At 32.2% G+C, this 13,223-nt stretch overlaps 1 protein-coding gene across 1 annotated transcript in view; it reads left to right on the plus strand.

Moving 5' to 3' along the window:
- Positions 1 to 7,971: 7,971 nt before the first annotated feature.
- Pvf3 (PDGF- and VEGF-related factor 3) overlaps positions 7,972 to 13,223 on the plus strand; it is a 55,110-nt gene continuing 49,858 nt past the window's right edge. The window contains exon 1 of the mRNA XM_068776649.1: positions 7,972 to 8,350. Within this exon, the coding sequence (XP_068632750.1) occupies positions 7,979 to 8,350 (372 nt within the window). The 5' untranslated portion in view covers positions 7,972 to 7,978. The remainder of the gene's footprint in view (positions 8,351 to 13,223) is intronic.

The raw sequence follows: 13,223 nt of genomic DNA on the forward strand, positions 1-13,223 counted from the left end.
TTATAATTTTATTTATTTATAATTTACTAAGAGTTATTATGATTATTACTTATTTTTATTTACATTTTTATTAATCTTATTTAGCTTTGGTTTTTGTGAATTGCTTTTTTTTTTTTTATTTCTCTACAGTATGACCGGAAGTCATCTTTCGTCGATTTTTCTTTTATCAGAGAGGCTACATGTGTTATGATTGGCCTGATGATACCTGTATCGATAATGATTCATGTGTAATCCGCCATTTTATATAACGAGCGAAAGCTAGTCATAAAACTGAATACACGTCGCGAGATGTGCAAACCAATCGAAAATAATCACCGGTTTTCTCTTGAAAATATTAAGGATAAGACCTCTTCACACGTGCGACAATTGCAAAGTAACATGCCTGTTACATTTATATCTCCAATACATTAAAATATATACAAAGTATAATTAAAATAAATATTAAGTCATTCAAATTTCTAGAATCATTTTTATATGATATTCATATTTTAAAATCAAATTTAGAACAATCCTTTCTTATTCGTAGTCTTAACAAAATAAGGGTGTGTTCACATGCACCATTTGCACGATTGAGTCGTGTTATCCTACCTTTATATAAACTATTTCTTCTTACATGTACTTGACATATATTTAATCTGTGATATGACGTTTTCTTGAACTGATTACTGTTTAATCTGTAAATTGATTTGTTTCTCGTATAAGGATAATGTAATGTAGGTTTTAACAATGATTTTACTGATTTCGACTTAATTATGAGGTAATTTGGACGTGGAGATTCCGAAGCCTTCCGAACGCTGCCCATTTGATTTGGATTCGAGTGATCTCTTTCTCTAAATTGGACTTACCAAATCGGACATTTTGTCCCAAGTATATATCACCTTATATTGATATATTAACTTTGTCAAGCGAATAAAGTTGAATCCTGATTATAAAAACAAACATGGATATATATATATATATATATATATATATATACCACGTGGTCCCGTCCATTTGATAACCCTTTGTGTCCACCTGTTATCATAACCTACCCAGTTCCACTTTCTTTAGAGGGTGGGATAGGTAATTGTATCTGTTATACACGTTTTTTTGCGGATGGTTGAGTTCCTTATTTTGTCTTATAATTTGATATCCTTGTAGCTCTCTCGAATTTTCTCCGAGTGGTTTATATTTTGTTCCTTGTCTTCAGGTCAATCGTTCAGGATTGGCATCCGTAGGTGAGGCTTGGTAAAAGAGTCCATAACTATCTTCTTGGATTAAAAAATATGAATATATATATTTATATATATATATATATACATACACAAATTTTTATATTTTAATAACCATCATGTACACCTCCATTCCGGAATCATAGGCTTACACATTCGAAGTTTGGTGTAAAGGTTCCTTATTTTCGAATTAAATTCTGAAAAGAACTGATTTTAATAAATTCCGTACGTTCATTAAAAGAAATACATATATTTAAATCATATATTTTATGAAATAAATAAATTTGCTTTAACATTTTAAAAACAATGTGGATACCTTATTGAAATACAGATATTAGGAATCTATTTTTAAATTTTAGAAAAACACATATCATTATAAAACATAAATTTGCTTTGACAAGTGAAACCAACTGACTTAACAAACGTCATGTCAAAAAACCAAAGAGGCCAGGAGCCAACAACAATAACATATAATGTACGCGCGTTTTAACACGTTCACTGCGGGCCCAATTTTGAAGAACTTTCAGCTGGTGCGGCTGAGGTCGAATCAGCCTCAAGCTGAACTTCCTAGTAGTTCGGTTGAGGCCTTTTCTGCCTCAAGTTTCATTCATTTTTTTTACAATATTGAGTCAATGCTTCGCAGACATAAAGAAAGCTATATTTGTCTTTGTCATACCTCATACGGTTGAGTGTAAACAGCCGCCGCACTAGAGAGAAAACACGAGTTGTACGCGCCGCACCAGTGCAAAGTCTACCATGAGGCTGAATCGGCCTCAAGCCGCAGTGAACGTGTTAAATTACGTGGCGGTTTACTTATGTGCATTTATCTAAGACTTTTAGTAGTTAGTAGGTACAAATTGCAACATTTGACAAGTCAATACGAAACTTCGCTAAACTATTACTTAAGACGCACTTTGCCCTTAAGTTACTCAACTTGTTAGTTGAGTTGTCGGCAATAAATTTTGTGAATTACTTAGTTTAAATGATTATTCTATACATATAAACGATGACCTAAATTTCAAACTTACCACGTTGTCAATTATTTTATATATATAAATATATAATCTTGGAGCGAATGGGATCGGATCGGAGCGTGAAGGCAGCGTACCTGGAAAAACCGAGGGGTCGAAGACCAGTGGGGAGACCCAGGTATCGCTGGATCGATCGCGTTGAGGCAGACTTGCGCGAATTGAATGTCAACCAATGGCAGACGATGGCGCAAGATAGAGGGAAGTGGAAGTCTCTCGCTTCGGAGGCCAAGACCCACTTTGGGTCACTGAGCTAGCGGAGTAGTAGTAGTAGTATATATATAATCTACTGGACAACCGCAAAATATATAAATATATATCATGGACTTACATTCAAAATAAAGATGTATTTACGAATTTTATTGTCGATTAAATGAAAAGAAAAATATATATATATAAAAATATTTCATAAATAAACTAATGCTAATTTAGTAAGAATAAATAAATATTAAAAATAAATTATTATTTGTTATCTGTCACTGCAGGCTATTTACTGCCAGATGTTATCGGCCAGTCGTATTTAAAAAATTCATGAACATATTATTTCAGAGTGATCACTTTGTTTTGAGGGATAACAAATAGGTGTAAATTCTAAAAGGATATATATATATATTTATACATAAATACATACATACATACATATATATATATATATATATATATATATATATATATATATACGCATACGGTATGTATATATGCATACGGTGCAGATTACGCCAGTGCAAATTGGTTCCAAAAATCCAAATCTAGAGAAGATTTTTGGTTCTATTATTACTATTTGTTACTTATAATTTGTATCGCCAGATTGTTTTGTTTACAGCATTTTTTTTTCGTTTACCTATCACAAGTATATTAGATTGTTATACATTTTAGATTGACATATTACATTATTATTAGCCTTATACACATTCTGTACCAGTCAACCCAGCGAAAAAAAAAATAGCGCTAAACACTAACACTTGCGATAGTAGGTAACGAGTTCGATTCTTATATATAATCTTATATTATTCACACTTCGTGCATTAATTATATAGGATTGTCATTGTTCACAAACAAGTTTCAATATGATGGGCAGCAGCATACGAGTATAACACTGCGATCACCAAACCACTTGACTAACGTGATGATTATGGTATTTAATGGAATCAGGCGTTACCTCGCGGAAGTCCATTCTAAGTAAGAAAAGGACCAACATCCAGCCACCTCCGCACATGCAGTGGTAGTCGTGCAACAAAGTGCATCGCCCGCCAGCCGCTGATAAATGCATATGCGGCAAACAATGCGAATCACAAAACCGCCACCGCCAAATTACTCAACACGTGTTTCACCCCTCCACGGGGCATCTTCAGGAGTTATGTTATACCGATTAGTGCCAAACACAGAGTCATATTATGGTATATTAACCAAAGATGTCTTTGGAGTATGCCTGTGCCTGTTACATGAGCGTCAGATTTTGATACGAGGTCGGACTGACAAGCGCTGCATAGGATGAGCTGTTAAGGTAGACAGATGAACTTGTAAGTAGACGCAGCCTTCAAAAGGCCTGATTGGAAGAATCTGGTAAACGCCTTTTTGTTGTGATGATTATGATGAAACAATTTATAATCACCTGCGATCAAACTAAAAATGTGAAACAAAGGAATGTTTTTGGAATTTTTAAAAGTGATTTATTTAATTTCCTCAAATGATTCAGAAAAGTAATCGATTTATTTCAATCGTAAATAATTGTATTAAAATTCATTTAAAAGTGGAACGATGTTATAAATTCCAAATACGATTTCGACATTCCGAAGCAATTTGTAATAAAGTCAATTAAAAACAATTTATTTTACCGTTTGGTGTTATTGCGCTTTCTTACAGAGTATATATAGGTGATATACTATAATCGCCACTGTTTGAAGGAGGGAAATTATGGTACGCAGTCGCTGCTGCCCATCATCTAGACCAGTTATTCCCAAAGTGGTCTATATCGACGCCTAGGGGTCTATGACAACCTGCAAGGGGTCTACGTCAGCGAAAAAAAATTTGGGGGTTCATGAAATGAAAATGGGGGTCCACGATAGTGGATCTCAACACATACACTGAGACTATTTACTTACATCATACTATCTTATAATATCAAAACATTTACATTATTTATAAAAGTACCTATGAAGTAAAAAAATTATTATGTATGTTTATAAAATTGTGTAAGTTGTAGGATGTTGGTATTCGCTTTGTGGTCGCAATACATTTTGAACTTGTTAAAATCTAATATATGTATAAATTAACATGTGTTTTTACTTTAAGTTTTTAACACTTAACTTCACTACAGTTAGAAATTTACAGGAAATCAATATCAGGTAAGTAGGGGGTCTACCCAACACGAAAAAACATGGCAAGGAGTCTACGACACAAAAAAGTTTAGGGAACTCTGATCTAGAAACTTGTTTGTTAACAGTGACAATCCTAAATTATAAATCGAATCCGCGGTTTACGATCGCAGTTGTGACATCCCTACCACTAAGCTATCACCTTTTAAGTTTTTAAAAATATTTAGTGAAACATTTATTCGTGTTTATAAAGATTGAACAGATATAGGTGTAATAGTTTTTGATACATGAATATATAGGTATGAATATAATTTATCAACAAAAAGTTTATACACCTATTTATCTATACAATCTCTCTTAAAAATGTTAAATATTTTTTTTAATTTTGCAATAGGAAAGTTGCTTCTGGCAGTACAGCACTTGTTTCTTTTAAAGTCCTGAACTGAGCGAAATTTTTTATTTGTTGGTATAACAATTATAAATTACCAAAATTCTCTTCAGTGCTTTCTGAATTGACAAATCAAATGGTCACTGTGAACACAGTTTTCGTATCATCTGTTTGGTCGAAAAAAAATTTTTTTTCGTTATCTATTTCTGTAACATATTGTTAAAATCTTAAATAGAATTTAAATACAATAATTTGTTTGACATAGTTTTTAGTTTTATTAAAGTTTATAATAGGCAAATATATTTAATTATGTACTATGTTATATATATGAAACTAATGTAAAACTATATCATGTATTGCTGTCGATGTGTATTTGATATAAATATAGAGATGTTGGTTGTAATTTATCTAATATACTTTTGTATTTCGAATTTATATTTTCTTTAAGCATTTATAATCTGTTCCTCATGTATTTGGTTCATTAAAAAACATTTTTTTCTCTAAGTATTTTCGTAATTAATCCGTAGTTTTTATAAACGGACAGACAGTTTGTTGGTTGACCCCCGTCGTGTGGTCATTAAAGTGAATGACGGTCGAGTTTTTGTTGCATTTGGGACCCTTCGCGTGATGGCGTCCGTATGAATGAACCGCAGAGCTCTGTATTTATAACCTGTATCTATAACGACGAGAATGGGATAAGATGTAGGGTAAACGCACCATTAGTAGACTTTTGAACGTAATGTAAATTGATAATTAATTGAAACATGATTTGTAGTTAAAAACATGTACAAAGAAATGTCTGTATGTTTAAAATCTAAATTTATGATAATACTTTGTATGTTTATAATAATTATACTAAAATTCAAAAAATAGGGAGTGTAGTGCATTTACAAAACTGACTTCGCCAAAGTTTGACCGCAAAAATTTGATAATTCATTTATAAATAGAATTAAACTTTTTCAATAAACTTCCTCAATACTTTACTGGAATATAATAAAAGGTTTATTGGAGTCATATATTTAAATGACAAATCCTTGGCAGAGATGTCGTTTACTTTGATTTTATTTAGACTATATCTGTTAAGTGTATATATATAAATCTGTTTTAAACTTTATTAAAAGATGTATTGTTGTAGAGTTCCTTCCTGTTTCTTATCCACAAATATAATACTATGCGAAGTATAGTAGAGTCAAAAATAAAATATATTAAAAATAAATAAATAGTAATTTGACGATCAATAAGAGTTACATTTCAATTTCAGTTCGTAGCTAGTACACACGAAAAACACTTCGAGCTTATTATTTATTATATTTATATAAATAGCGTCTAGATACGCGATATTTAAATTTATATTATAGTATATTTATATATAATAACAGTATGTAGTACCTATTAATATATTCACATACGGTGTAAAATACACCTCTGATTAAGAGTGGAAATAAGCACATATTTTATGTACATATCTTAATCAGATTTTACATTTTTCATTTTATTTTAAGATATTAACTTGTTTCACTTACCTTTATTAATTTATCTCTGTACCGCCTAACGGTTTACTGGTAGAGAATGTCTTCAGCGTTAAGTTCTTCGTCATACATAAACAAAATTGATAAGAGTTCTGTTAAAAGTTTCATTGTTAAAAAAATTGTCTTTTATTTTTTTATATAACATCAAAAATTTTTAAAGCTTTTGCATCTATTTCTAATCACTCTAAATACAGTGATCATTATATCACTTTATTTTTTGCTATTACATTGCAAAAGGCCAATTACTTTTGATATTACCCTGTCGGAATAGCAGGATTTTGTGGGATTTCTATTTACTAAAATCTCGATGGTCGCCTTCGGTTTCTTTGCAGTGGCCACAGGATCTCATACGGAACTCTTATTTGCCCCTCAGTACTGTGCCAAGACACATCCCGGGAGGAACCTGTGCCTCCCTAAGCATCCTTATTGTATCGCAGCAACACGAGACCACTTTTTTGCTGTTCTTCTCTGGTTCGCATTGAATGGACCATGCCCTCATTCACGCCCACTCTCGAACACCCAGTCTTTTTAGTCGCCTCTTACAACAGGCAGAGAATACCTGGGGTACATGGTTCTGCCCCTCAATCCTAATAGCGCCGACATTTAACACAAACTAGAGAGAAAACATTAAAAATGAGTAATTGAAGTATAAAGTGCAAAAATAATTTACTCCAGGTGCATTCGACCCGGTCATTTAATCTCTTGAAAGGTCACATGATAAATATGATTGCATATAGTCACCTCTAAAATATCTGAACTTGCGATATCACTGTGCATGTTAATAAACTTTAATTCTATTATCTCTTCTCAAATGAATTAATGATATTTCTTTTCTTAACATATAGACCATTTTTGGCAAAGTTAATTGTAATTTAGGAGTGGATGGAGTTAAATGTAAAAATATTTATTACTTCAAAAATTTTCTTTTGGAAATATAAATATTAATTAACTTATTTATTTGTAGTAAATCCGCTAGTATCTATTAGAGGATAATAATTGAAAATAAATATAAAAAAATATTTATAAATTCATGTAAAAACCATTTAGTGCACGCTCATAAAAAAACTAAAGAAAACATTAATGTATTTGAAAATAAATATTATTATTATCATCATTAATCATATACTATTTATATAAATAGTATATGTAGATAAATAAACTTGATTATGATATATATATTTATATTACGTAGTAGCCATTAGTATATTTATATAAGGTGTTTTTATGTGATTCTCTTCCATATCAATTTGATTTGATTTTTTTTTCGTGTTTTATAATATTAACTAGTTTGACTTATATTTATCAATTTATCTCTGCATTGCCTTACGTTTAACTGGCAAAGAATGCCTTCAATATTAAGTTCGCCGTTATACTAAAAGTTTTAAAATAAATAAATAAAGTTATATCGTGTCATGGATGTAGACCGTGATTGGTGCGTTTACCCCGGCGCGCCGGCGTCAGGTCGGGCACGCTTCGCATTCAGTCGCCGGCGATCCGCGTTCGCGTCATGACGCGTTTTCCGCTTCTCGTGCTAGCCATACAAGGCTGCATGGCTTTCGTTACAAAGCCTCCGTCACTCGCGAATCGTCTCGACCGTCTCTACGAGAAACTTGAACGTTTCACACTCACACCACCAGAACCTCCAGCTGGCATCGGTGAGAAGTTAGATGCGAAGCTTGCAAAACTAAACGCCCTCACACCGGACCGGCTGATGGATGAAGATGAAGAGCTTCTATCCACGATGCAGCTGTGGGGAGACATGAGCGATGATCAGCTCAGAGATGTTGTAAAGGAACTTCAGAGGATGAAGGAACATCCCAACGAGGATAGGTTCGAACGTGCCGGCGACGATTATGCTGATGTTGACTGGAATGATGAGGTAAGTTAACCAATTAAAATATAACGTGTTTTTATTTGTATTAAAAACACTAATTAAAACAGTTATTTTTTATTTAAACGTAAGTTAAATTCGAAAACATGTGCTTACATGTTTAAATTATACTCCAATGCCATATTTAAACGACTACACATTTTTCATAAAAGCTATATGCGTACAATTCAACTTAAGTATTAAATATACACAATTATACAGGATGATTGAATATAGGGGTAAAAAATATAAATGTATGAATGTATAGCTTGTCAGGAAAAATCCTATTAGGTTTTACACCTATTTGTTATCCCCTAAAACAAAGTGATCATTCTGAAGTATGCTGAATGAATTATTTTTTTTATTGCGACTGGCCAATAACATCTGGCAGTGTATAGCCTGCAGGAACAGATAATAAATAATAATTTTGATATATCTTTATTCTTATTACATTAGAATTAGGTTATTTATTATTTTTGATATATTTTTTACATATAGGGTGTACTATACATTAATTCACAGCATTATCTAAACATTCACACCTTTATAGCTTTTATGTCTATTACTAATCACTCTGTATAATAAAACACAGCGCTACAAATTGCGTTCAATATATATGTAGTTAAATTCGTAAATATATTTATATATACATATATAGACATGTATATAGTGTATAGTATATATATTTCGTTGTGCAATCTGTTTAAAGGAGTCAACTGTAAAGTAAGCGAATATCATACAGATAATTAAACTTTATTTAATTTATCTATTTATTTATATACTATATTGTACAAATGATTAAAGAAATCACATGAAATTGGCCAACAAATTATGAATAAACGATGTTTATATTTATTAAAAACGACTGTTCCAGACAACCATTATGTTTAATTAAGCAATAGCAACCAACAAAGTTAAAGTTCGGTCTTTACAGAGGTTTTTGAGTCGGAATACTTAAGTCATATTAAGTGACAGTTGAACTTACTTAGCAAAGTGTCTACCTAACCGTTGTAAAAGCTCAACCTTCCAAATATGTAACAGCCTGGACCAAGGTTCCTGAGTTAGCACTCGATCTGTTAAGTAAAGGTTTAGACTAAGCGCCTTTTGTAAAGATAAAGATAAAAATACATTTATTTAACATTGTAACTTTTAACAGAACTCTTATTAAGAAAAGGACCAATATTTAGGAGTTATGTTACACCGATTAGTGCCAAACACAGAGTCCAAAGGCACCTGAAGATGACCCGTGGAGGTGTGAAACACGTGTTGAGTGATTTAACGGTGGCAGTTGTGTAATTCGCATTGTTTGCCGCATGCGCATTTATCAGCGGGCTGGCGGGCGATGCACTTTGTTGCACGACTACCACTGCATGTGCGGAAGTAGCTAAATATTGGTCCTTTTCTTACTTAGGATGGACTTCCGTAAGGTAACGCCTGATTCCATTAAATATTTAAGAACTCTTATAAATAGTTAACTTATTATCTATTTATTTATTTAATCTATTTTATTTTTGACTCTACTCTGCTTCGCAAGGTGTTATAGTGGAGAAAAAGCAGGAAGAAACTCCACAACAATACATCTTTTAAAAAAGTTTAACACAGATTTATACATATACACTTTATTAGATATAGCCTGAATGAAAACAAAATAATCAAGCGACATCACTGCCAAGGATTCCTGTCATTTAAATATTTGTTTATTGAATGATAATATATTCCGTTTAATAAATAATAGATACAATAATTAGTGACTTTGCAGTCGAAACTTTGGTACAGACAGTTTTTTAAGGGTACATTGTTCACCTGTCTTTTAAGTCCGAAGAACCTGTAAACATCAATAAATCTTTATAAACATAGGTCATAAATATTATTATATAGAGTGTTTAAAAATACCCACAACACCCTATCCAAAAATCAATGACTGCAGATAAACAATATATGAGTTAGTAAAAGCATGTAACAATGTGAAGAATATCCCGAAATATAGAAACACCCTGTACCTAACTCACCACCAAGCTGATACACAAGTTCTCTTTAACCAAGGCTCTGGTAAAAGAAAAGGTTCAAGGATGCTCACCATCCACGAGGCTCAGGGGCTGAACAGCGAGGCGGACATCGCTGACCGTCCAACAACAGACACCTTCGGGCTGTATAACAGTGTTCATCATGTGGTAGCAATATCACGTCACACATGTGCGTGTATTACACGGACGAGACTCAAGATGCGATCGCAAGATTCATCGACGTGAATACGGCAACCGCCACACATACTGGCGCACGACCTAATGATGGCATAATTCAATAGGGATGATGAAGTGATCGCACGTAATTGCATTGTTAGGACGTCGTTAAATGATTTAAAAAATCATAATAATTAGTTGACTTTAACTTAGTGTTAAATAGCTTGGGATTTAAGTTAGTAAATATATTAAGAGACTTAGTAAACAAGTGTAAAAACTTGAGCAAAAAAATTCAAAAATTTTCAACGTAATTATAAAAACAAAGTCACCGAGATGCTAATGTCTGTAGAATATAGATCCTAATAATAAAAAAAGCTTAATATATATTTAAGTTAAATATTATTTACTTTCTATCCTTGCAGACTTTATACAGCCAGAAGCTATTGGCTTGTCGCGTTCCAATAATTGCAAATCAAATAATGTAATATATTTTAGAGTGAGAGGAAAATGTGTAAAAACTGTAAAGGTTTTTACTTAAAAATGAGCTATATGTTCACCTCTTAAAAGCTGTTACACTTAATTTCAAACAACCTGTATATTCCTAACAGGCAAATATAATAAATAGGAAAAAATAGTATCTTAACGTAACTAAAATTAAATTGCTAAGTACAGGGAAAATGTGGATTAATCATGCCGTACATAACTATATATAGAAATCTATTTTAAAATAATACACGATATACGTAACAATGGAAAGGACAGGGGTGGTAAAACTGCGGCCCGCAAGCCACATGCGACTTTTTGAACAAATATTTTTGGCTCTGATTGATTTTCGGCGGTCATATAACACAAGGCAATTTATTCCAGACAACCATAATAGTGAGACAGAGTATTTGTGACATTATATATCAGAGGTGTCCAAACTGCGGCTCGCAAACTACATTTTAAATTACTTTTGGCTCCGATTGATTGTCGAATTATTTCAATATTTAAATTTATATAACCTATGTCAGCTGCTGGGAAATCGAAACAAATTACTGGTGTGAATAATTATTATTATTATTCCACAATAAAATTATCTAAATCTAAACATTGATCATAATTAACTAACTTGCATCTTAAGTATTATCAGGAGTGCTGTTATATACGTGTGCATATATCTAACTTCGATACACATATTTTGTACTTTAGTCGTATAATTTCAATAAATATAAATTTGTTTTTAATTTGTATTGAATTTTTAAATTTAGAACAATGGCTCCAACAATAGCTTGCCCACCACTGGTATAAGGGTTGATTAGCTATTAACATAAAAGGTTCATTCACCATATTTAGCGCATTTATCATATAAACATTTGAATTTTACACTTTTATTTACAATTTTTTAATTTTCTGTCAACTCTTGTTTCTTTTTATTACCATTTTTGCAATAGTTGTGCACATTTTTAAGAACTTTGGTTTTGCTTCTTTGATTAGCAAGGCCATAGAGACCTCACTAACCCCACAAGGGGGTTGAGGTGGGTTGGTTTAAGATGTATATTTTCAAATAGGTTAAAATTTTTTCTTCGTATATTAAAAATTATTATTAATGCAAGAGAAGTAATATAAAATGCCCGTTAGTTAAATTGAGCGACGTCATAGATAGGGCTTACAATACCGAACTAAAAAGTATAAAAAATACGGGTGTTTGATACTTAAAATTTGAAATACCGGTATACCGGTATTAAAATCGGTATTATTAATAAAAAAAATACTAGTTATATTTTTACTTACCTCAGTTGTTATATTGACTTGTTAGCAAATAATATATGAAATCCAATAAATATTGTTATGAAATGAGTAGATATTATTTATTTTATTACACAGAAAGTAGGGGTAAATAGATACATCATCCTGTATAAAGCTATAACTGTAGAATATGTTACCTTATTTTTTTCCTATTAATCCAACAGGCTACTAGCTTCTAGCAGTACAAACATTTGCAGGGACAAATAGTAAATAATAATTAATTTTAATATGTAGTAATCAAAATTTTGATAAGCGCTTTTTCTTATTTAATTGTCATACGACCTATTGCATGGCATAAGCTTTCTCCAAACATATCTATAGTGTAATATGACATAAGCGCCACTCTTGCCAGACGGGTTGTCGATTGCACTGTGGTGTTATTACGCAGAGGGCGCAGTTGTCTATGTCTTTGGAAATTTCTTTGTGAGCAGTGGCAACCCTATATAATTAATGCAACAAAAACAAATTGTGAATTACATAAGGCTATATCTCGGGTTTGAACCTGCGATCGTACTTCAACATTATTTATTTTAGCAGTTATATTTTCAGCAGGTTTGAATATACAGTACATATGTATATTTACACATGAATAAAACACTTTTAAAGTTATATTTGACATTGGATTTTTAATGATTATGTTTATTAAAGTATAAATATTTAATGGAATCAGGTGTTACCTCGCGGAAGTCCATCCTAAGTAAGAAAAGGACCAAAATTTAGCCACTTCTGCACATGCAGTGGTAGTCGTACAACAAAGTGCACCGCCCGCCAGCCCGCTGATAAATGCGTATGCGACAAACAATGCGAATTACACAACTACCACCGTTAAACCACTCAACGCGTGTTTCCCCCCTCCACGGGCCATCTTCAGGAGTTATGTTACACTGATTAGTGCCAAGACTCTGTGGTCTTTG

Source organism: Battus philenor, unplaced genomic scaffold (assembly GCF_028537555.1).
Source record: "Battus philenor isolate CCGP_79_NKW_IND1 unplaced genomic scaffold, ilBatPhil1.0.hap1 SCAF_12, whole genome shotgun sequence".
Lineage (NCBI taxonomy): Eukaryota > Metazoa > Arthropoda > Insecta > Lepidoptera > Papilionidae > Battus > Battus philenor.